The sequence below is a fragment of the Ornithorhynchus anatinus genome, chromosome 16, assembly GCF_004115215.2.
Source record: "Ornithorhynchus anatinus isolate Pmale09 chromosome 16, mOrnAna1.pri.v4, whole genome shotgun sequence".
NCBI classification, from domain to species: domain Eukaryota; kingdom Metazoa; phylum Chordata; class Mammalia; order Monotremata; family Ornithorhynchidae; genus Ornithorhynchus; species Ornithorhynchus anatinus.
Window position 1 is genome coordinate 41,088,954 of NC_041743.1, and position 23,824 is coordinate 41,112,777.

Sequence of the window (23,824 nt, forward strand, 5' to 3'; positions counted from 1 at the left end):
ATGCAGAGCAATGTTCTAAGCGCTGGGGTAGATACAGGGAAAGCAGATTGTCCCACGTGAGACTCCCAGTCTTAATCCCCAGATGAGGGAACAGAGAAGTGAAGTGACTTGCCCACAGTCACACAGCAGACAAGTGGCAGAGTCGGGATTCGAACCCATGACTTGTGACTCCCATGCCTGGGCTCTTTCCACTGAGCCACGCTGCTTCTCCAACCAAGGCTGACCTTAACATCTATTCAATCAATCAGTTATAAGCGCTTGCTGTGTACAGAGCACTGTACTAAGCGCTTGGGAGAGTACAATATAACAATATGGCAGAGTTGGTGGGCACGTTCCCTGCCCAGAACAATATAGACAAGTTTATAAGCAGCGTGGCTCAGTGGAAAGAGCCCGGACTTTGGAGTCAGAGGTCATGGGTTCAAATCCCGGCTCGGCCATTTGTCAGCTGTGTGACTTTGGGCAAGTCACAACTTCTCGGTGCCTCAGTTACCTCATCTGTAAAATGGGGATTAAGACTGTGAGCCCCACGTGGGACAACCTGGCTCCCTTGTGTCTACCCCAGTGCTTAGAACAGTGCTTGGCACATAGTAAGCGCTTAACAAATACCAACATTATTATTACGCCTATAGTGCTATTTGGCCAGGGGTGACCCTTTTCTCTATCCAGCTTCTGCTTCTCACTTAGGGGTTAAACAGCCCTCCTTGTCCAGTTTACACAAAGCACCAAAATGGCCCGTGCCAGCCCTGGGTCCGACCTCCATCCAGTCTCTTCTCTCTAATGACCCACCTTGGGACCCGTGTGTTGCATTTACCTGATAAGAGTTTATCTGATTCATTTTAAAAATGGGGAGATGATCACTTCTCTCCCTCCCTCTTAGACTGTGAGTCCCTGTGGGACAGGCACTGTGTCCAAATTGGCTATCTTCTACCTATCCCTTTGCTTAGTGCATAGTAAACACATAATACCTGCCATTAAAGCCTGTGCTCTGTCCTCTGTAGACCTTGGGAAATGTCTGTTCATTTACTGGGTAGATAGAGCTCACTGATGAATGGGTGGGTGAAGTGGTCACTTGCTGAAGAGGAATGGCAAGGCAAATGGTCTTGGTTCTTGAGGGCAAAGGACTCTGGTGGCATCTGCATGTCCTGAAGTGGCCACTAAAATGAAGACACCCAGAAGTCAAATCTGCACAAAATCCACCTGGTTTCCAAAACAAGTCCTGAACCTTTGTGGTGCAACTAGGACAAGTTTCCTGTTCACTCAGATCAAAAGGGGATTAGCAGATAGTAAATTTAGTTCCAATACTTCAGCACCAAACTGGGGTTCAGCCCATATTCACTGAGACTTGGTGTTGGATGACTGTTGACTTCCACAAGTCACTCACTCAACCCAAGAGTCCGCTCAACTAACAATTTGAGAGCACTGGTGGTTCTTCTTTGCCCTTCTCATGCTGCTGCCTGCCTGTTTTGGAATCTGGAGAAGTATGGACAAGTAGAAAGAGCCCAGGCCTGTGACTCAGATGACCTGGGTTCTAATTCCAGCTCTGCCACTTGCCTGCTGGGTGATCTGGTGCAAGTCACTTGACTTCTCTGTGCCTCAGTTTCCTCATTTCTAAAATAGGATGAGTCCTACGTGGGACAGGGACTGCACCTCACCGGATTAGTACAGTGCTTAGTACATGGTAAGCACTTAACAAACACTATTATTATTAATAAGGTGGCCATGGGAGGGCACCAGGTTAGCAAAGGGATGGGAGGATAGGGCTGGGAAATCCCAGAGGACACAAGTGTTCAGAAGAAAAGACAATCAATGGTATGGAGTTCCTTGTGGAAGATGACCAAGCCAGAGACTATCTGGGGCAGGGAGCATAATAATAAAAATTATGGTATTTGTTTGGCACTTACAGTGTCAAGCACTTGTCTAATACTTGGGTAGATAAAAATTAATAAGGTCCAAAATGGTCCTTGTCCCACGTGTTGCTCAAAGTCTAAGAAGGAGGGAGAAAAGGTACTAAATTTTCATTTTACAGTTGAGGAAACTGAGGTAAGAGAAGTTAAATGACTTGCTCAAGGTCACACAGCAGGTGAGTGACAGACCAGAATTAAAACCCAGGTCATCTGAGTCCCAGGCCTGTGGTCTTTCCACTAGGCCATGTTGCATCCACATGCCCTGCCCTCCTGCCCCGCTACCCACTCGTTGTGCTCCGAGCCTCAGTGAGAACAGGACGGGCCGAGATGGGAGAGTGTGACTGGAGCTTTGTAAGCCATTAGCACTGTATGCCAATTCGCCATTCCACACAGGAGAGTCAGTAACCCTGGGCCCCACGTTCACCCACCGCCTCCTCAGTTCTGGAGGCAGAAATGGCTCTGCGGGTAGCCCGGGTGCAGGATGAACATTGGGCGACAACTGTGAGGGCCAGTTGGTGTTCATGACAGGTTGAGAAAAGATTAACTCATTTCCACAGGGATCGAAGGCAAGGAGGAGACATTTAAAGGAGGAAAACAGTGAGACCCCCCAGTGCTCACCCCCCCATTTTGCCAGTGGCTTTTGGCTAGAGTGTGTTTTAGCAGTTAAAGCTATTACAGCTTAGAGAATGCTTTAGGCATACTGAGGGCTTTACCGTCGACCCCCTCGGGGGTCAATCCCTGCTTCATGATGGAAGCTTCACCATTTGGAAATTACTGCCATCCCTTAGAGATCCATCACTGTTGCTGAGCCCACAGTAACCCTTTTGGCTAAGCTCCCTCTCTCAGCATTTCTTGCTGAGAAGGAAATACGATTACCCAGCCACCTCTTAAATTTAGTTCAAGAATGAAAGAACAAATTCCTTAAGTTGGACTGGGGGATTCAAAAGGGAGGGTATATGCCTAGATCGTAAGCTCCTTTTGGGCAGGGAATGTGTCTGCCAAATCTGTTGTATTGTACCCTCCCTGGGTCTTGGCACAGTGCTCTGCACACAGTAAGTGCTTAATAAAGACTATTGATTGGATGGGGGGGCGGCGCCTACAGTTCTAATTCATTCATTCATTCAATAATATTTATTGAGCACTTACTATGTGCAGAGCACTGTACTAAGAGCTTGGAATGTACAATTCGGCAACAGATAAAGACAATCCCTGCCCAATGATGGGCTCATTCTAATCTGATTACAATGATGTACGGAGGTTGTCAATTTCACAAAAATCCCTTTCTGCAAAGAAAGGAAGTGGAAAGCTAATTTATGCACCTCTCCCTGACAAAAAATGGTTATGGCACAAAACATAGATCCAGTAGAGATGATAGACATGCAAGAAGTTAACAGACAAAAGGTGGGAACAAAGCTTAAGAAACCCTTTTGGTTCCAAGTGACCGTGAAAATGATTCCTGCTCCCTTGGAGAAGGCTGCTGTCACAAGACATCAGGTTCAATATGTTTCTCCAAAAAAGCCATGACCGAGCTGTCGGTCTTTCTTGCTTTTTTTTTTTTTTTGGAACATTAGGAGAAATTCAGGTGTCTCAAATTTTAAGGAGCAAAACCCTCCGTCGGAGAGCATGACAGACAAACAAAAGCAGGCCGGCCTATCCCTCTGAGATGGAGTCGTCTGCCAGGACCCGCTGATTAATCTCAATACTGAGACCTCTGGGCTGAGAACCTGCATGGAGGAGTGTATTCTAGTGCTAGTGGCTTGCTCAGCTCTGCTCACACTCTCTTGTCCCTGCTTGTTGTGATTGGCTGGGGTGTAGGGTGCGACAAAAGAGTTGGCAGGCGGGGGTGCAGCATGTTGCCAAACTTATGCCAGCTTCAGGTTGAACCAGGACTAGAATCCAGGTCTCCTGGTTCTCAGAGCTGTGCTCCATCAACTGGAACAAACGGCGGGACTCTTTCCCTTGATAATGTATTCGCCTCCTTAAAACTCGTGACAGGGCATCAGATGAAAAATGAAGCAGAAAGCGAGCATGGATCCCACAGTTCAACCTGAGCCTCCGTGAAGAGATTAGAGACCAAGGCGCTCTTAGGATTTCCCCAATGCCACCAGTGCCCACTGCCACCTACCTGGGGCTAGGATGGCTGTCCCACAATACAAAGAATGCAATTTGGTGCTGTTTTTAACCCAAACATTTTGTACTTTTTAGCCGAATGGCCTTGGGGTTTGTTTCCAATTACAGTCCCACATGGCTCAAAGGTTGGGATTTTTACAGATATCAGGGATGCGATCACCAAATCACCAGATTTTAAACATGAAGACTGTTGGTTTAAACACCTAATAGGATACCTGACTCATGAAGCCAAGAACCATTATATTTTCTCTCTACTCACCCCACCAAAGGGTTGGACTGGATGGAACCTAGGGGAGATTTTCAGCCCTTATCATCTCTGCTAACTTCCTAGGTGCCCCAGCAACCAATACCCAGATCCCTCTATTCCTGCTTGTGCTAAATCGTCGGTTGGCACACCATAGCCTCCGCTGGCAAGGAGAGGCTCGTCCTACAATGGAAGCCCTTTAACATCTGTTCTCTCCGTTCAGCCTGACTGTGAGTAAGCCTGTGCTCCAATGCAGAGATGATGTGTTTAGGCGGCGATGTGCCGTATTACTTTTGGGTTAAGTGGGGTGAAATGAGCACTGACTAGATCTTAATACAGAGATCAAACTAAGCCCTCCAGCTCTCTGAAAGGGTTGATGGACCTCAGTCCTCTGGCCGTGGGTGGCCCGTTGCTCCTGACAGGAAAAAACCTAAGGGGGGAAGGCCGGAAAACTAACAAGACAGCTGTTCTCATTGGGATGCTCAGAAATTTCTTGAGAATCACTTTCTTGGGAGTCAGGGAGCCAATTTGGCAGGCTCCAGGGGGTAAGAGAGGCACTGGAGTGTGGGGAAGCTTAAACAACCCAGTCCCTCTGATCCCTTTCAAGTCCACCCATTCCAAATAAATCTTTCGTGGTGGTTTTCCCAATAAATCTCCCCAGGAGCCTCCCTCCAGTTAGTCTCTCAGAATGCCAGCCCGCTGGGTTCATGCAAATCTGGGGCTGGACTGTTCCGGGAGCATCCAAGCAACGAGTCCTGGTGTTTGGAATGATCCGGTAGCTCCGAGAGGGAATGGACTCCTCGCAGAATGGAGGTGGGGTAGTGCACGGAAGCTCCTGCACTGGGCCTCGGAAGCCCAGTAGACACCAGTGGCCAAGAGGGGAGTCATCAATGGTGCACAGGTGACTGATCCGGAGGCCGTTTGAGGAGGGAGGGGCCAACTCCTCTCCTTGCTGTGCTCTCCCACGCATGGATCCCCCTGTTCAATGTGCCCCCTGCACTCTTGATCATTTGAGAGTGACTGGACAAGAAAGCAGCTGATGCGAACCTCCAAGTAGTCCAATGTCAACTCTGTCCTCAGAACAGTACGGCCTTGACCAGTTCCCACGGGGAAGAGAAGAGGAAGGGCTTTTTTTTTTAAAGGTTTGAGGTGGCATCTTGGACCTCCAGAACCATAAAGAAGTTAAGGGGAGACCCAGGAAAGCTTCTAGATGGCCCAGTGGAAGCCAAATGCCAGACAGAGAAGAGGCTAGTCTGGAACTCGGAGGGGTGGCCAGTCTAGGGAGTGCCAAGACAAAAAACGTTTGCCACTTGGGCCACAGATGACAACAGAAATTTCCCTTTCCAAATGCAGGACGGAGGGACAAAAAGAAGACAAGTACAAACCAAAACTCTGTCCCGAGAGGTAAAACCCACTGGAAGTTTTTCTTTTTTTAAAAAAAAAAACAAACTAAACCAAATATCAACACCAATCCAACAAGAAACCACGTAGCTGTGGCTTTTCTGACGGGGTCCCAGGTCGAGGCGGCCACTCAGCCAAAGGGGCCCTTCATGCTCTTCACTGGGGGGTACTGCTGCTCCATGGGCATTGCCCCAAAGCAATCCGACGGGTTACAGTGGCCAGTCTTGCCAGGTTGTCCAGTGGCACCGGGGGGGCCAGGAATCCCTGGGATGCCCTGCTGGCCCATCGGCCCAGGGGGACCCAGCTTCCCATATCCAGGGGGTCCTTGGGGACCTGGAGCAGGGGGTTGAGGGAAGACAAGTCAAGCATGCATGGAAGAGAAGCAAGGAGCAGGGCTGTTGACCCACTGAAAACCAGCCCGTCCCCCCATATTAGAATGTAGTAGCTTGTGGGCGGGGAACCCAGTGTCTGGCTTCTGCTGTCCTCTCCCCACTATTTGGTGCAGTGTTGTGTACTTAGTGGGCATTCAGCCTATTGCATTAGTAGGACAAATCACAAGGTTGTAGTTGTGCAGAAAGGGCCAGGAAGTCACATGAGCTGGGTTCTAATACCACTCTGCCCCTCACCTGCTGTGTGACCTCAGGGAAGTTGTTTAACCTCTCTGGTTACCTCTGGAGTGGGGATGATAATATCTGCCTTTCCCTACCTTGGAGAGGACAGAACCAGATGGGTGATGTGAAGGTGCTTTGGAAAAAGCAAAGGGCCAGGTAAGTTAGAGGGGTGATTCTGTGTCTGGGGGTATCACAGGTGGTTGGGTTAAGGTGGCTCAAGTGCCAGCAGGCTCAAACCCTTACCTGGGGGGCCCGGCAGGCCGCTCTCTCCTGAAATTCCAATGCCAGTGTCTCCCTTTTCCCCTCTGGTACCTGGCAAACCTGGCACAGGAGAGATGGAAGTGAGAAAACCTGGAGCAGGAGGACCTGGTGGAAGATACCTATCCACCCAGGTGGGATATCACAAGCACAGGTGGCCTATATTGGCATGAGCTCAGCAAACCCCCAAGGATCGGCACCTGGGAAGAGTTTCCCAGCATGCTTGCTGTAGGTGAGCTAGGAGCCTGAAGAAACCCAACATGCCAAAATGTGGCACCAGAAGCCGCTTCAAAACTAACCCAGTGAGTCATCTAATCACCAGAGACTTCCCAAACTCGCAGTTCTCACTGTTCATCTTCCAGAATGCCCCTGTCACCACCCCCATCCTGTGCCAGGCCTCATCAGAAACAGGAAGTCATCCTTCCACCTCCTCAGAAAGGCCAGAGGGACTCCACCACCAAGCTGTCCTACCTCTCATTCCAGGCAAGCCTTGCCGCCCTTCTCTTCCAATCTGCCCCGGGAGTCCGGGGGCCCCCGGAGCCCCTGGTCTGCCTGGGGAGCCGTCCTTGCCCGGGGGCCCCGGTCTCCCCGGAGCCGCTGCCATCTCCACAGGGAACTGCATCCTGGAAGTGTAATACGCCATCCTCTCTGAGCGGGAAGAAGAGGGAAGATCAGAGGCAGTGGTCACTCCAGCTGCCCCACAGTCCTTGGTCAGCTTGGAAGGCCTTTCCAGAAAGCCCCAAGGGGAAACAAGCATTCAAGTTGGAACCTCTTGAAATAGGACAGAAAACTTGGGGAAGACACCTCCCTGGAAAGACGAGGGCCAAGATTCTGGTATCAAAATTGGCCTTTGCTCTCCCCCACCTCCTCCTGGACTTTTCTTAGGGCCCAGCTTTATTCATCCCCACTGGGGCCAAGAAAGGAAAAAAAGTCTTTAAATACAGCAGCAGAGATTCATGCAGAACTGCCAGGAAATGAGTGAGACATTCCAGGGGGCTGAAAAACCTCCTTCCCTGACATCCTGAACAACAGGGGTATCTAGACTACTGCTTAGGGTGGCTAGGGGCTGATCTTGTCAGGGAGGAAGGGGCAGGGCAAGACAGGGCACAACATGCAGGAGTGTGCCAGCTACCATCAAACATTTTGATGATCTCTTGTCTGATGAATCGCTTGATCTCGTCATAATTCACCGTGTCTCCCTGAGAGAAAGAGAGAAAACCCCAACTCCATCACCATTAGGCCTTCGTTTGCCTTCCCAACCCAGTGATCTTATCTAGGAATTTCTAAGGCAGGGATAGAGAAGGGACGCAAGAATCCCAACAGCAAGCATCCAGGCTTTCCACCTTCATGCTGTAGGATCCCATCTTACCCTCGGTATGGCCCTAGGGACCCCACACCAGCTCCATCCTTTCCTTCTTGGCTCAGGTGCTGGAGGAAACTCAACCCCATGAACTTTAACAATGAACAGCCTCTCTTCTTAGACCACTGTTGAAATGCAATGATCTAAGCCATTCCCCTTCCCCCAGGCAGGCAAGTTTGGGGCGATTGGGGTGAGGGGTGGGGGGCAGGTGGGCTCAGGCACTGCCTTTTTTCTGTCTCCGTCACCAGGCTCTGAGGCTGTTGACTGCAGTCCTTACCACGGTGCCGGGCAGTCCCGGAAGTCCTGGGTTGCCAGCGGGCCCCTGGGACCCTGGGTGACCTCTTTCTCCAATAGGGCCAGGAGGCCCGATGGGGCCCATGGAGCCACTCTTGCCGGGCCCCCCTGGCATGCCAGCTCTCCCCTTCTCTCCGGGCTGGCCTCTTGGGCCCGTGGAGCCAACATCGCCCTGGAAAGACAAGAAGACACCCTGTAACCAACCAAGCCAGGGCCCTACTCCCCTCTGAACCTCAAGATGATGTGGTATCCAAAAGTTGTGATGGGGCAACTGAAGCAGGCACTATTTTCCAGGCTCCTGTCTGACACCCTTCCCTTCCAACCTCTGATCCTGCCCCTGGCATCCACCCTGGATGTGTACTCGTGCAGCTACGTTCCTTCTGCTCTCATTCTCAGCATGTGCATAGCTGCCAATTTCCATGGGAAGTGCCTCGAGGGGAGGAGCCAAGTCTCCAACTTCCTCCACTATTTGTTCCCCAGAGTCCCCCGTACGGGGCCTTACACATAGCTGGTGTTCAGTTGGCACTGTCGACATTGGTAGTCCCAGCTACACAATGCCAACCTAGCCATGGTGCCTCACTCTCATCTCTCTCTCCATCAAAACTTTGCTCATGCCTGCCCTCCTGCCTAGAAGTCCCTCCCTTTTCATATCCAACAGATCACCACCTTCTCCATCCTTGAAGCCCCACTACTCATATCTTTTCCAGGAAGCCTTCCCCATTAACCTCTCATCTCCTCACTCTATTCTCCTTCCCTTCTGTGTTGCCTTTACATTTAAATCCATTCGCCCTAAGCACTTTGGTAACTCCCGCACCCCAAGCTCCACAGTTTCTCCTGTGACTTCCCCTACCTGTAATTTATTTTAATGTCTGTCTCCCTGGCTAGATTATAAACTCCTTGAGGGCAGGTATTGTGTCTACTGACTCTGCTGTATCTCCATGTGCTTAGTCCAGTGTTCTGCATGCAGTAAAGCATTTGGGAAATATTGACTGTTGATTGATTGATTATTATTACTGTTGTCACTATTAACACCAACACCCTCTTTCAATGATGGAATCAACTGCCCAGATGAACAGGGGTCATCTTTGTATGATTCATTTCCCTCCTTGATTGAAGGCTCTTTGCAGGCAGGAACCCTAGCTGAGTTTTAGAAACTGAGTCTGGGGCTGTGCTCCCAATTTTGACTTCCTTCTTCCACAGGGCCTCTCTGTTCCCCACTCTGGGCTCCAGCCTCTCTACTGTAAGCTCATCGTGGGCAGGGAATGCATCTGTTTTGTGCTATATTGTACTCTTCCAAGCGCTCAGTACAGTGCTCAGTACACAGTAAGGGCTTAATAAATACAATTGACTGACTGACTCCCAGCTTCCCCTGGCTGCAGAACCGGAGTACCAGAATGCAGAACTACCATTCCTGCTGGGTTGATTTATTTCCCAGAAAGTTCCCTCCACCTCCCCTTATGCCTCCCCCTCCCCTCTGTCCCGCTCCCCATCCTCCTCCTGATGGGCCCCATGGGGTGGCTGATCCACCCTCACCTTCTGGCCCACTGGTCCGTAAGGGCCTGGTTTCCCTGGTGGTCCCTAAGGAAAAGAAGAATCCAAGTTACCATAGGACATTGACCCCAAAGTGACTGCCCCTCATCCTCCCTCCCAGGTGTGTCCCATCTTGTGACAGGGCACTCTAGCACCAAGGCCGTGGTGTGAGGGGGAAGAACTGCCCTGCCTGCTACAAGATCTTAAACTGTGAAGGGAGTGGGGAGGGGGAGAAGGGAGCAGGAGGGCTGAATTTGGGCTCTGAGTCTCAATCACTGGGATACACCCCAGGCCCTTGGGGAAGTCCTAACTGATAGCCATGGTGCAAGGATGCTAGGCATGGAAGGGAGGAGGATGGGGCTGCGGGGAGGCGGGGGTGGAGAGGACAGGGAGACGGGGGGACGGGGAGTCCAGCAAATGAGCCAGAAGCTTTCTCAGTGAAGGGGGACCATGACCCCCATGGCGAACCTCTTTTCCTGTTGATCCATCTGCTCCCGGCTCACCCTAAGAAGATGAGGGAGGAGACAAAAGGTGCACTGGTGCCTTGCTGGACCCATGCCTCTGCATCCCCACACCCCTTATGCCCTCAGTGCCTTCCACATGGCACAGCCACATCCAGGACCCGGTCCCTCACCTGTACCTGGCACCCATCTGCTGGGTAGCCCCAACTCTCCTGGATGCTCCCCACTTTCCTGTAGCCCCACTGAAGCAGACACCCGCCCACTCACACAGACGCCAGGCTGGACAGTCCCTTTGCTCAGGTGCACGCTATGCCTGGGCCTACTTGTCTGCTCCCCTCCCATAACCAAGTTCCAGCAGGAGGGTGGGTCAGCAGAGCAGAGTGGGGCTGGGATCCAGCTGCTGGCCAGGATCAGCTGAGCTCTGGATCCCTGTGCCTCTGCCTGACTGAGGCAGTGTGGTCCAGTGGAAAGAGTCCTCCAGGATGGGGCATCAGGAGGCTCAGTTCTCAGACCCAGTTCTGCCCCTGGCCTGCTGTGTGTACTTGATTAAGTCACTTCATCTCTCTTGGCTGCAGTTTCCTCCTCTGTGCATTGGGAGTACCTGTTCTCCCTCTCTCTTCTACTGTGGGCCAGGGACTGTGTCCAATATGAAGATTTTATATGTACCCCAGTGCTGAGCACAGAGGTCGGCACATAGTAGGCACTTAATAAACACCATCCTCATTATTAGTGACTATTATGCTGGGAATAGGTCCCACCTCTCAGGTGAACTTACAGGTGGGCCGGGGTGTCCTGGTGACCCTGGTTGTCCAGGGAGCCCTCCAAGCCCCCGTTCTCCTGTGGCTCCTCGGTCTCCTTTCAAACCCTGGAGAGAGGGGAAAGGAGAAAGGAGAACAGTAAGCCACTGGTTCCAGTCCATAATTCAGATCTCAAAGCCGTGGGCATGCCAACATCATCCTCTCTCCCAGGAACCCCACATTTCCAGCCCTCCACCCTGGTGCTAACTCCAGGAAGCAATCGAGTTCCTGCCCTGTCAAGAGTGGATTTTCCCCAGGCCGGGTGCTGACCTTAGTCAGTCAGTCAATTGTATTTATTGAGAGCTTATTGTGTGCAGAGCACCGTACTAAGCACTTGGGAGAGTATAATACAACAATAAACAGACATTTCCAGTCCACATTGAGCTTACGATCTAGAGGGGAACAGAGACAATATAAATAGATTACAGATATGTATGTAAGATTTGTGGGTCTGGGAGAGGGGATGGATAAAGGGAGAAAGTCAGGGTGACACAGAAAGTGGAGGGAGAAGAGGAAAGGAGGGCTTAGTCTGGAAGCCTTAAGGAGCCCATCGGTTTGGTGGCGCTAGGCCGCAAGCCTGGCAAATCAGCATCTCACTCCAGTACATCCCTCCCATGTTGGGGGCACCAGGGAGGCAGGAATGGTGTGAGAGAGCTTGGGCTGCTACTTACGAGTCCAGTGATGCCAGCTGGGCCAGGTTGACCAGGGGACCCAGGCGGGCCCTAGGATGAAAAGATCAAAGTGAGAGTTTGAATGGGAGCCCAGGAGCAACTGTGAAGAGGGGAGCAAGGGTCCTTGCCCGGGTTAATGAGGGAGTTCAGAGCAGACCCTAAGTCAGGGGCAGCGGCAGGAGACACCAAGTCCCCAGCGAGTCACTCTTAGGCCCGAAGGAGGCAGGAAGAGGCAGAGATCCGGAGCGTCCAAGCTGAGGTCCTGACCATTCCTATGGGTCAGCGGATGAAAAGATCTGTCTGGCCCCAGCTTGGCCATGGGACCCTGATCAGACAGATGACTGGCCCCTGGAGTCCATCTCCCAGACAGGCAGCCAGGTTCAACTCACCGCAAGACCAGGTGGCCCCGACCTTCCTGGTGGCCCCATTGGACCAGGTTCTCCCTGGGAAGGCAAAGAACAGATCAGTTGGAGGGGCCCAGGGACCTTCCAGCTGCAGGGGAGAGAGCCAAGGCCGAGGGACCAGGAGAGGGACAGAGGGCTTCAGGGGTGAAGGGTCCAAGAAAGGGCTAGGTTGCCCCCTCAGGAAGGGGGCTCTGGGAGAACTGGCATTGGCAGAGAGGAGGGAGAACAGTCCTCCTTGGCCTGGGGCTCAGGACTGCCCTGGGGGCAGCAGAACCTGGCACCCAGAGATCGGGGGACATCCTGCCTGGGGACCCAAGAACCCACTGTCAACACCAGTCCTTCAGGCTCCTGGAATGGCCAGTGTCTGTTCTGTGGGGCTCACCTCCGTTCCTGGTCGGCCGCTGCTCCCAGGAGGCCCAGGCTTGCCACAGTCACCCTAGGAGGAGGAAGAGGAGCGGCTGGGTGCAGGTGGCACACTCCGAGCTTCCCCTGGGGTCCCAGCCCCAGCCCTGGACCCAGTCAATGGGATCCCAGCTGCCTGCATGACACCACATCTAGAGGACAGTGACTGAAGCTGCCCAGCTGGGGTATGGGAGTCTGGCCACTCCCTCCCTGGGGCTTGGGTTGGTACCGGTGCCCAGGTACCTTGGATTGGGGTTGGGACCCTTGGCCTGGGCCCTGACACCTGGCAGGAGAGATCCACTCACCTTGGGTCCCGGGAGGCCTGGGTGTCCCGTCTTCCCCTTGAAGCCCTGTGGGACAGAGACCCTTTACAGTCCTGACCAGCTGTAGGCTAAGCTTGGGCTTCCCAGCCTTCTCCCACCCTCACCCTTCCTCCTTCTGCCAAAGACCCACTGAGCCCTCACACCTCTCCTGGCACCCCATCAAAGTCAGTGGGGGCTCCTGCCAGGCCCAGAGGGGGTTGATAATCCCATGGCAAGAAGGCAGGCAGCCACTCAGATGTCCTGAGCACCCAGAGCTGCCTAGAGTTGATCTTCCCTCTTGTTGGATGCTGCCCCTCCTCCCTCTCCCTTGCATCACAGGCCTGGGCAAAGCTGTCATTAGACGGAGAACCCAGAAGCCCTGAGCTCAAGTCCCGTTGGATAATAATAATGAAATTGTTGGTATTTGTTAAGCGCTTACTATGTGCCGAGCACTGTTCTGAGCACTGGGGTAGACACAGGGTAATCAGGTTGTCCCACGTGAGGCTCACAGTCTTAATCCTCATTTTACAGATGAGGAACTGAGGCACCGAGAAGTTGTGACTTGCCCAAAGTCACACAGCTGACAGATGGCGGAGCCGGAATTAGAACCCATGACCCCTGACTCCTAAGACCATGCTCTTTCCACTGAGCCACACTGCTTCTCCACACTGCTGGATGATGTTAGGCAAGTAACCTAATTGCCCTGGGTCTCAGTTTCCCCTTCTGGAAAGTGGGAATCCTGCCCTCCCCTCTGTTCCTCTGGGGATATTTGGGACCGAAATGGGAAGATAGACAGGGAAGGTTCTTAAGGAGGTAGTATTGTCTGATGGCAAGAATATGCTCCTGGGGGTCAGGAAACCTGGGTTCTAATCCCAGTTCTGCCACTAGCCTGCTGTGGGACCTCAGAAACTCAACCTCTCTGGGCCTTATTGATTATATGGAGAGATGATTGCTTGCTTGATCTGCTTCCCAGGATGTCGTGAAGATACAATTAGATGACTGATGTGAGAGCACTTGGGGAAAATGACAGGGTTATGCAAATTCAAGGTGTTGTTACTAATAAGGAAAACGGGGCAAGAATTCCGAAGGTCCAAGAAAACCTCGGCCTGCATCTTCACTCCGAACTGAGAGGCTGTGGGCTGTCTTACAACAGCCCAGCAGTCTGGGGAGGGGGATGAGATTGGGGAAGGAGCCCCCTTTCCCGGGATCCTAGAGGGAAGAAGATGAGACGGATAGCATAATCCCGGATCTGGTCTGAACTCACCGGCAAACCCATGAGACCTGGCGGGCCAGGGGGACCAGGATCTCCCTGAGGAAAAAGTTGAGTCAAAGCCTGAGCCTGTTCCCCTCCATCCCCAGAACCCGGTCCCATCAGGTCTGGTCCTCCCCAAATCTGGTCCACCCGGGGCCCTGTAGCATATCGCCCCTTCTAGCACACCTTCCCCACTGTCCAGCCTCCCCCGTTCTGGGTTCCGGAGTCATTCAGTTTAGAGTACTGTGGGCCTACCTGCAGCAAGGGCAATCAACATTTCCCCTCCCTGACTCCCGGGCACAGACCAGGGACCCTGAAAACCCAGAGGGTTAAACCCCACTACCTGATTACCCTTAGGTCCACTGCTTGCCTGCTTGCTTTTAGCCCTAATTTGCCTGGTGGCCCTTTCCTGGTAGAACAGCTGGGATGAGGGATCCCTCCAGCATGTGACCTTCCTCCTCATTGTCCGACACTTTGAGACACCAGTCACCTGCTCTGGGTCTTGGTTTTAGGGGACCAAACGGGGGTTCCTAAAACAAGCCATCCTTCCCTCCCCAGTGCCCCACCCCCCAGCTCCCTATCTTACCCGGCTTCCAGGCTTCCCATCCTTCCCGTCCAGACCCTCCAAGCCAGCAGGGCCCTGGAAGAGCAGAGCAATGAGCAGTCCATCCCCGCCCCCCATCTGGCACCTTGCCCTTGATGGGCAGGGTTGGCACCTCTGGTGGGCAGGTTGGGTGAACTGTTTGGGTCCCGGATCTCATCACATCCCACCTCTCACCCTGCTAGAGTAAAAAACATACCTGTATTCCAGGAGGCCCCGGGGGTCCCGGGGGTCCGGGCATTCCTGATGCTCCTCTCACCCCTTCACTGCCCTGCAGAAACAAGGCCCAGGTCAGCAAGGCCAAGCCGTCTGACTTCCCTCCCTGCTTCCCGCCCAAGGAAACAGACCCAGGGACCCGCTGCTCCCCCAGGTCGTGGTTCTTGACCGGACACCCGGCCAGAGGTAGCTGGATGTCACGTGGAGCTGTCGGCCCAGAAGAAGGGGGAAAGAAGGGTCCAGGTCCTTCCTCTTCAATTCCACTGTCGGAGGGGGTGATAATGGGGCCCAGGGCACCCTGGACTCTGAGCAATATAGCCCCCCTACCCGTGGATGGCCAGGGGTTTGTCTCCTACTCCCGGAAAGCAACAGGGGAGCATGAGGAGGTGTCAGCCTGCTGCAGCCCATCAGCCTCTGAGCTCTCCCCCTTGCTGCCAACAGGCGAGGAAGGAAGGAGCTAACAGCAACAGCCAGTCAGTTGGACTCTTAGAGGAGAGGGGCCATGGGATCCAGTGGCTAGAGGGAGGGGAGGTGCTGGGAGCTAAGACCACTGAGATGATGATGATGGCTTTTGTTAAGTGCTTATTATGTGCCAAGCACTGTTGTAAGCACTGGGGTAGAAAGAAGGTTAACAGGTTGTCCCAAGTGGGGCTCACAGTCTTAATCCCCATTTCACAGATGAGGTAACTGAGGCACAGAGAAGGTGGGGATTAAGACTGTGAGCCCCAGGTGGGAGAAGGTCTGTGTCTGACCTGATTACCTTGTATCTACTCCAGTGCTTAGAACAGTGCTTGACACATAGAAAGCACTTAACAAATACCACAATTATTATTATAAGATTGATAAGTCCCTGCCCCACATGGGGCTCCCAGACTTTACAGATGAGGTAAATAAGGCACTGAGAAGTTAAATGACTTGCAAAAGGTCACACAGCAGACGAGTGGTGGAGCTGGAATTGGAACCCTGGTCCTTTCGACTTCCAGGTCCATGTTCTATCCATTAGGCCACACTGCTTCTCAAGCAGCCAGAGAAAATAGCTCCGGCTCCTCTGGGGCACAGGTCCACTATGCCTGGCCCCGAGCTGTCCTCTCTGCTCTTCAGCCTCCAAGTCGGTGGGGACAGACTCTCGGTCCAACCAGAGAAGACTCTATTTCGCAAGTGGTTATGTTTGCAGTGAACACAGGGGGCCAGCACAGCTCTAAGAATGCCAGCCAAACCCTACTCTGCGGCGGATGGAGCACGGAATCCCAGGACTCCTCGGCATCTTGTCCTGCTGGGGACCAGCCACACCCCCCTGGCTTTCTCCCCGCGCCCCCCACCGCTCCCCTGACCTCGCCAGGCCTGACACCTGTGACCATCCTACTTGGGGAACAAAGAACTCAACACCCAGATTCTCCTCTCTGGCTCCTCTGCTAGACTGTAAGCTCCTCGAGGGCAGGGAGCGCCTCCACTGATTCTACCCTTCTCTCCCCAGCGCTCAGGACAGTGTTCTGCACGCAGTGGCATTCGATCAATACTACTGCATGAAGGACTTTAGAGAGCAGTGGGGCAGAAGTGGGGAGAAGCTGGCGTAGAAGGCAGGTGGTGGGGAAAGGAGGAGTTCGGGGGGAGATGGGGGCAAAGGGAATCCCCTTCACCACTCCTGCAGCCCCTGGGAGCTGCCAGGGCCTCTTCCAGCCTCCGTGGATTCCACTCACCTTCTCTGCTGCAGGCCCAGGGGGACCAGCTGGCCCAGCTTTGCCTGGGAATCCTGGGGGGCCCTGTGGGGTGAAGCCAGCTGTTAGTCCTCAGCACGGCTCACCAAGGACTTGGAGGGCTACGGACCTGTGCCCACTTTTCCTTGGAGTGAGAACTGATGATTGGTGCCCACATTGCATCCCAGGCAGGTGACGTTGGTCCCAGCTTCACCAATCCCCAAGCCCCACCAGATCCACTTCCCTCTTCCACACCTCCATCCTTTTCCCGGACCCTTGGAAGCTGCCCCTTCCCCCAGCCCCAAGCAGAGCTCTAGCCCGCTCCTTGTCCAAACCAGCTGGAAGCCAGCTGGAAACCAGCTGGACACTAGTTTCATCCTGGACTCACGGGGGGGCCCGGGAAGCCTGGCTGTCCTTGGAAGCCCTGCGAAAGAAAGCAAACAGAGGGTGGTTGGGGGGAGCAGCCGGCTCTGGCTGGAGACACCAGCCAGCTGGAGGGATCCGGACATCGCAGAGCACTGATGGGCTCCCTCGTATCCGGTGTTCCCCTGCTCCCCACCTTCTCTGGAGCAACAAGGACAGAGCAGGAGGAGGACCCCCAACCTATCAGGCCCTATCACCCACCTGGTCTCCCTTCTCTCCGGAACTGCCTTGGCTTCCACGTTCTCCTCTTGGGCCCTGCCACCAACATAGGACATAGTAGCTGGCACCCCACCCTCCCTGTCCCCTCCACTTGGGCAGTGCCCAGGAGAGGTCCTGGACACCTCCACCCCCGCCACCCCTTACAGTGTGCCCTTTATCACCGGCCTTTCTCACCCCACTTCTCTGGGTCAAATCCCCACTTACCGCTGGGCCGGTGGGGCCAGGGAGGCCTTCATTACCCGGGGGGCCCTGGAGAAACAGAGACAATCGACTCAGCAGTGGGCTAAGGCTGGAGCACCAGGGACTCTTGGGAGCATCCAGAAAGATGTGGACAACTCGCCCGGTCCCATCGGAGGCTAGTCCAGTCCATTCAAAGGCAGAAAAAGAACATTCCTCCCCCTTCCCTCCCCTGCACCCCTTCTTCCCCCCAATCTTCCTCCTCCCCTTAGTCCTTTCTCCCTCCTTCCACCAGGGATCCAAGCACCGAGAGCCCCCTCTTTGCCACCCCCCAGCCATGGTTGGAAGCATTCCATTACCCACATGGAAGTGTTTGCCCTCACGGCAGCGGCAATGACCCAACTGTGCCCCCAGCTTGAGACCCAGCTGGGTCAACTCAGAGAGCCACCAGCTCCTCCTACCTGGGCCATTAAACATCCCCAGCTTGGCACAGGCTGCTGTGACCCAGTAGGAGTGATGCCCCAGCCACCTGTGACTCCTAGATTCCAGTACTCACCGACTCTCCCTTCTCTCCAGAGGGTCCTGTGTACCCACGCTCCCCCTTGATGCCCTGGTGAACAGTAGAGAAAGTAGAATTAGCCCACTGGCAGATCCAAGCACTCATGCCAGGGGAGGGAAAAGGAGATAGCCCATAGGGGGAGATGGGGGATGGGAGTTGACAAGGGTACAGGGTGTGGAGGGAGAAGAGGTCACACTTTAGCACTAGTCCCAGCAGCCACCTCGAAAGCAGAACTCTTCTTCCTGGGTCTCTGGGCACTGCTGACCTAACCTGGCACAACCAAAGTCCCCCCCCACCAGTGGAGAGTGGCACTGAGCTGAATTCTCCCCAAATCAGCTAGAGAAGAGGAAGTGGGAGTACAACCTGTTGTCTCCGGCAAGCGGACAGGTTACCGTGTGTGTGTGTGTGTGTGTGTGTGTGTGTGTGTGTGTGTGTGTGTTGGGGGCAAGGGTTAAGGGAAGGGAGCTGTGGCAGCCAGGGGTGGTGATGAATGTCCACCCCACCTTTCATTCAATAGTATTTATTGCCCCATGCCCCAAAACTGGACGTGGACAGGGAAATGAGGTTGAGATTCCAGCTGCCCCTCTTCTGGGCCCAAGCTTGTTGCCTATCTCTCTGGTGGTTCGGGCCCTACCCTGGCCTGGCTTCCCCCTACCCAGCCCAGGGTCATCATTGCTTATACTCACAGGCAATCCAGGAGGCCCCATGGAGCCCGGGTAGCCAGGCTGCCCTGGAGGACCCTGAGGAGAGAGAACAGACACAAATCGCTCATACTGTCCCGGGCCCAGGATCCTTTTCTCCGGGAACCCACAGAAACAGTGCCCATGGCCTTGCCTGCCAGAGGGCGGGCCGGTTTGAAATCAGTGGTACAAGGGTCCCTGAGACCTGGGGAAGCCCCTGCCATCTGGCCACCCCTGTCTCCAGCTGGGGACTCTCAAAGCCTCAGGCTAGCTCAGCTCTCCCTCTACTGGCTTTTGCTCAGCGGCAGGATAACAGGCTCCCTGGAGGGAGAGGGGTTGGGCCACCAGAGCTGAGTGGGAGTGAGCTGAGGTGAGATGGGGGGACAGAGGCAAGAAGGCTGGAGAGAAGATCCCAACCTGACCACAATGTTTTCTGTCAAATGACCGTCGTCCAACTCTGAGTTTTAAGACAAAGGGAGCAACTCAGACAAGGTCAAAGAAATAGGATCCACTGCCCAGCACACCCTTGACTGTCCCCTCTCTTGGAGCTCACATCCACTGCCAATTCACTGGGATCACCCTTCCACCACTTTATCAAATCAATCCAAGACATTTATTGAGCCCTTAGTGCAGAGCACTGTACTAAGGGGGCTTGGGAGAGTAAAATACAATAGATTTGATAGACATAATCTCTGCCCTCAAGGAGTTTAGAATCTCTCTCATTCCTCCACCTCAAAGCTCTGTGTGTATGCCGTTAGATTCACAGAGGGGAGATGTGGCCCAGATAATGTAAACAGACAACCTCCAAAAGTGGCTCTCTACTATGGCTTTCCGGATCCAGGATACGGACAGAGGTTGGAGGGCAGGTAGGCTCGTGACCCCAGGACAGAGTTTAAATGCATCGTTGTAGATAATCCACAAAATGGATTATGGACCCATGGGTGGTTGACAGCTGATTTTACTTCAGATCACCCTTGTTCCTCAGGGCCCCATGAGGACAGGACCTTATCAGCTTGTCTGGATCTGGGCCAGGCCTGCAGCACCATGGAGACTCCAGGTTCTGTGAAACCATCACCACTCCCCACTTTATTTCCCCTTGCCCTGGCCCCCACTTACCATTTCCCCTTTTTCTCCTGTGAGTCCTGTGAGTCCTCGCTCCCCCTGAAGACCCTTTGAGGAGACAACAAAAGACTCTGTGGGAATGAAATAGGCTTCCCACCCCTTTGCCTCCTCTGTCAGACAACAGGCCCCCTTAGGCCGGCAGACTGGGCTGAACATGAGCCTTTTGAGGTGGGAGTGGGAGTTTTTGCAGTCATTACTACTAGGTCTTAAGGACTTGGGGGGGCAGCTCTCAAACTGGGGAGCCCCCCTGTAGTCTCAGCTAGCCACCTCGGGTCCTCCTTTGGCCCCTCCACCATCTGTGCCATCTCACATACCACAGCTTTCCCCTCTCTAAGCCTGTAATTAGCTCCTTAGGGCTCCTAGACAACAAAGGTTTCTGTACCAACTCTGATTTATCCTCGGCTCAGGAGGAGACCCTGGGCAGGGTGGCGAGAATAGGGACGGCCTGGATCACTGAACTCGTCGTCGACAAAACTTCCAACCTCCTCCCTGTTAAATTTCCACCGAATGGTTGATTTTACCTCAGGTCAATCTTCTGCCTCAGAGTGATTTGAGTTTCCCATCTATTCACTGTGCTGGAGAACAGTGAAAATGCAGAAGACAGAGGGAGGAGGAGAGGCAAAGGGGCCTGAACACCCCTCCCCTTGAAGAGCACTACCCCCAGATTAGTTAAGAATAGGCAGAAAGGTCATCAACATGCATGTTGTTACATCACCTCAGGGAAGCACTTACCTGCCCCATCTCCAAATCAAAGCAGGGTGCAATTTTGGAGGGAAAGGGTACCAGAGGGAGGGGGAAGAGTTAACCCCAGGGCCAGCCTCCAACCCAGAAACAGACCAAGGTTCCAGCCCGATGGCCTGACACTTTGCAGGAGGATGAGCATTCTGGGTGATGTTGGCCTTAAGCACTTGGGTCTTGAGTGCTCCCCAACTATCCACACCTACAGCTGGCTCCAGCATAGAGTTAATGAGATCCTCCATTCAGCCCTTTCTTCCTCTTCCTCCTCCTCTCCTGCCCCGTCCCAACGATATGATTCCCACACATCTCCACACGACAGGACGAAACAAGACGAGCGGTAGTTGCAGACAAACCCCTTCACCCAAGCAAGCGGGGACAGACACGGTAAAAGCAAGGGGGCCTCTCTTGCTGGAGAAGACGCATGGCTAGAGACAGGGGGCCAGCGCCCCCTGACCTTCATTCCAATCAACAAGGTGGATCCCTCCAGCAAGGCGAACCTGAATGAGCTTGGGTTAGTTTCCAGGAGTCAACAAAGGACAACAGAAGGTGGTGCTCAATTCTCCCGTGACTCCGTCATCCAACCAAAGGCAGAGCAGGATACGACACTCAGCTTGGGGAGACAAGGAACCCCTCACCTGGAGGGTGTGTGATTTGAGGGGAGGTGGCACCAACCAATCACATTAAGGGCCATCATGAGTACCTGACAGCAGTTGCTTTTAATAGTTCCTGAGCCCGAGGCTTTCCCTGATATCAAATGTGTTACCAGCAGACCCAAGAGATCCAAGCTGTTAATTTTCCCCTCATCGGAGGAAGCAAGGAAGAAGGTGAGATGGGAAACGATGGATGACAGAGAGAGAGCAGAGAAGATGGATGATGAACATATCACCATGACGAAAGAAGCATCCCTAGGCACCTCTGAACAGGACATCCAGAAATTTCTGGGCACAGGGTTAATGCTGGCCATCACCTTTCACCCCAAGAGCTTGGCATCTCTGCCAGGTTTGCAGTCCGAGACCTGGTGGGGGTCCCTAGGGCCACTTTGAGGAATCTTCAAGGAAAACCAAAAGAGAGCAGAGGATGACCAGGTGGGATGACAAGGGGGAAGTTGACCAGGTGGGATGTCGAGCAGGTGGGATGTCGAGGTAGAATGATGGGAGGCAGTGGAGAGAGAACAGGAGACCCTAGGGAAACTGACAGATGAGGGGTGAGAATGTGGGTTGGAGGTGGAATGGCTTTGAAGGCAGATGCAGCAGGAGGGACATGTGGAATGAGGTGATGGTGAAGTTGATGAGGGACAGGGAGGGGCAGGGCCTGAAAGAGCACTGGGCAGGATCAGCTGGGCAGCCCCAGCTTAGGGAACCGGGGGTGTGTGGAATAGGGGAGGGGGCTATGTCATCCGTTACAGTGCCTGGGGAGGGAACGACGAGGTCACGGGGGACGAAGAAGACAGACAAGCAAATGCGACAGACCCCTGCCGGGGTGCGGGCAGCATGAGTTCTTACGGGCAATCCAGGGGAGCCAGTGGCACCAGGAAAACCCGGGGGGCCCTGGGGGGAGAAACAGGTCAGTCACATGTCAGACAGCTGGGCCAGGAGATTGGGGGTTGGGGGCCGCAGCCAAGAAGGAGAACATCTCAGACTCCACTGGCCTAGAGAGGGCTTGGGAGGAGGGTTGGGGGGAGGGGGTCAAGTCATCCATCCCCCCGCTTCTGGGTAGGCCCCTCCACCAGCCTATGTGGATGCCCTTCCTGCTTGTAACAGGCTCTGGGACAGGAGGTTCCACAATGACAATCTGGTGCCTGAACCACAGGAAAGTTCTTCCTCATGTCTAAGTTCCATCCCTCCAGCTGCAGGGGAAGCCAATTTCTCCTCACTTGGACCTCAGAGGGGATGGAGGCCAGTCAGTCCCACTCCGTGCCCCAGCTCCCAGAAGACTGCTCTGAAGCCCCCTCTTAGCTTTCTCTTGACCAAACTCGAAGGGCTCCAGGTTCCTCATCCTCTGGTCCTGATCTGGCTTCAGCTCTGCCAAGGCTGAATGGCTCAGGGTCCGGCTCCCAGGTCCCTGGCCTTGGAGTCCAGCCCTCTGGAACTTCAGCAGGGGATGGGAAGAAGATGGTGGTCGGAGCCCACATGGACCATTTTGCTCTCTGTGTACTCTTTCCCAGTGTTTAGTACAGTGCTCTGCACCCAGAAAATGTTTATTAAATATTATGATGATGATAATTGTACTTGTTAAGCACTTACTATGTGCCAAGCACTGTTCTAAACACCACACTAGATATGTCAATCAGGTTGGACACAGTCTGTCTCTCATGGAGCTCACACCCTTAATCCCCATTTTACAGATGAGGTAACTGAGGCCCAGAGAAGTGAAGCAATTTGCCCAAGGTCACACAGCAGACAGGTGGCGGAGCTGGGATTAGAACTCAGGTCCTTCTAACTTCCGGGCCCGGGCTCTATCCACTAGGCAACGCTGCTTCTCTACTGCTTCACAGTCAATGCTCAGAACACAGTTAGTTCTAGCCCTACTCCTCTCTAGCTTGGGGTGCTTCTCCCCGACTCATGTACTTTTCCTGCCAGTTGGAGTGATTTCCGCCCCCATCTCACCCTGACTGGGGCCCTGTGGTTCTCAGGAACCCAGTTAGCCTCTCTAAGAGATCTCCAGTGGGGCTGCAGGCCCCATCCAGCCAGCCCCACCCTGCCAACTCCACCATGACAGACCATCCTACTGGCCCCACCATGCCAGCCCAACCTTGCCAGCCCCACAGGGCACTGCCCAAGAACTCTTGTGAGATGCAGCCACTCCAGGCTGGGCACTAGGGCAAGTTGCCCATCCCTCCCCAACCCTAGCTGAGGCCCATCAACACCAGCTCCAACTGGTCCTGCACAGGGATACTTACAGTAGGACCTGGAGGGCCCGGGGAGCCCCTCAGCCCAGGTGGACCCTGAAAAGGAATCAGAGAGAAGGATGGTGAGGACATCAGCCCCTGAACCCCACCAGGGCTCTCTGGGCTCAGCTGGCACATTTAGACTTAATCCTCCCTGCCTGCTCTCACTTCCTACTCTCTCCCTTCCAGCCAAGCTGCCTCCTTGCAGCTGGGAGCTGCCCTCTTCCCTCTCGTGTCCCAAGTCTTCATCCAAGCCACCCACCACATAAGGAAAAGCCTCCCTCATCCTCGAGCCCCCCTCCTTCTCCTTCGGCTCCTCTGTCCTTCCCTCCCTCCCTTTAAAATCACAGTCATCTCCTCCAGGAGGCTGACCGTGATTAGCTCCCCAACTCCCACCCCTCGTGCACATCCTGCAACCCACTCCTCCTTCTCAATTCTCACCAAACCCAAACAAACCCATCTCTCAGGTTGCCTGTGCCCATCTGCC

General features: G+C 53.9%; 1 protein-coding gene across 4 annotated transcripts in view; it reads right to left on the minus strand.

The window, feature by feature from the left end:
• Positions 1–5,666: 5,666 nt before the first annotated feature.
• The window catches only part of COL16A1 (collagen type XVI alpha 1 chain), a 51,431-nt gene continuing 33,273 nt past the window's right edge, over positions 5,667–23,824 (minus strand). For all 4 annotated transcript variants that reach the window (XM_029080912.2, XM_029080910.2, XM_029080911.2 and 1 more), the window contains 24 exons: positions 23,350–23,394; positions 21,953–21,997; positions 19,707–19,760; positions 18,597–18,650; positions 17,908–17,961; positions 17,379–17,423; positions 17,157–17,210; positions 16,921–16,956; positions 16,536–16,598; positions 14,822–14,893; positions 14,608–14,661; positions 14,034–14,078; positions 12,773–12,817; positions 12,448–12,501; positions 12,051–12,104; positions 11,662–11,712; positions 10,969–11,058; positions 10,201–10,236; positions 9,736–9,780; positions 8,186–8,374; positions 7,681–7,747; positions 7,020–7,196; positions 6,534–6,611; positions 5,667–6,012 (listed from right to left, as the gene is read on the minus strand). In XM_029080912.2, the coding sequence (XP_028936745.1) occupies positions 5,810–6,012; positions 6,534–6,611; positions 7,020–7,196; positions 7,681–7,747; positions 8,186–8,374; positions 9,736–9,780; positions 10,201–10,236; positions 10,969–11,058; positions 11,662–11,712; positions 12,051–12,104; positions 12,448–12,501; positions 12,773–12,817; positions 14,034–14,078; positions 14,608–14,661; positions 14,822–14,893; positions 16,536–16,598; positions 16,921–16,956; positions 17,157–17,210; positions 17,379–17,423; positions 17,908–17,961; positions 18,597–18,650; positions 19,707–19,760; positions 21,953–21,997; positions 23,350–23,394 (1,710 nt within the window). In that variant the 3' untranslated portion in view covers positions 5,667–5,809. The remainder of the gene's footprint in view (positions 6,013–6,533; positions 6,612–7,019; positions 7,197–7,680; positions 7,748–8,185; positions 8,375–9,735; positions 9,781–10,200; positions 10,237–10,968; positions 11,059–11,661; positions 11,713–12,050; positions 12,105–12,447; positions 12,502–12,772; positions 12,818–14,033; positions 14,079–14,607; positions 14,662–14,821; positions 14,894–16,535; positions 16,599–16,920; positions 16,957–17,156; positions 17,211–17,378; positions 17,424–17,907; positions 17,962–18,596; positions 18,651–19,706; positions 19,761–21,952; positions 21,998–23,349; positions 23,395–23,824) is intronic.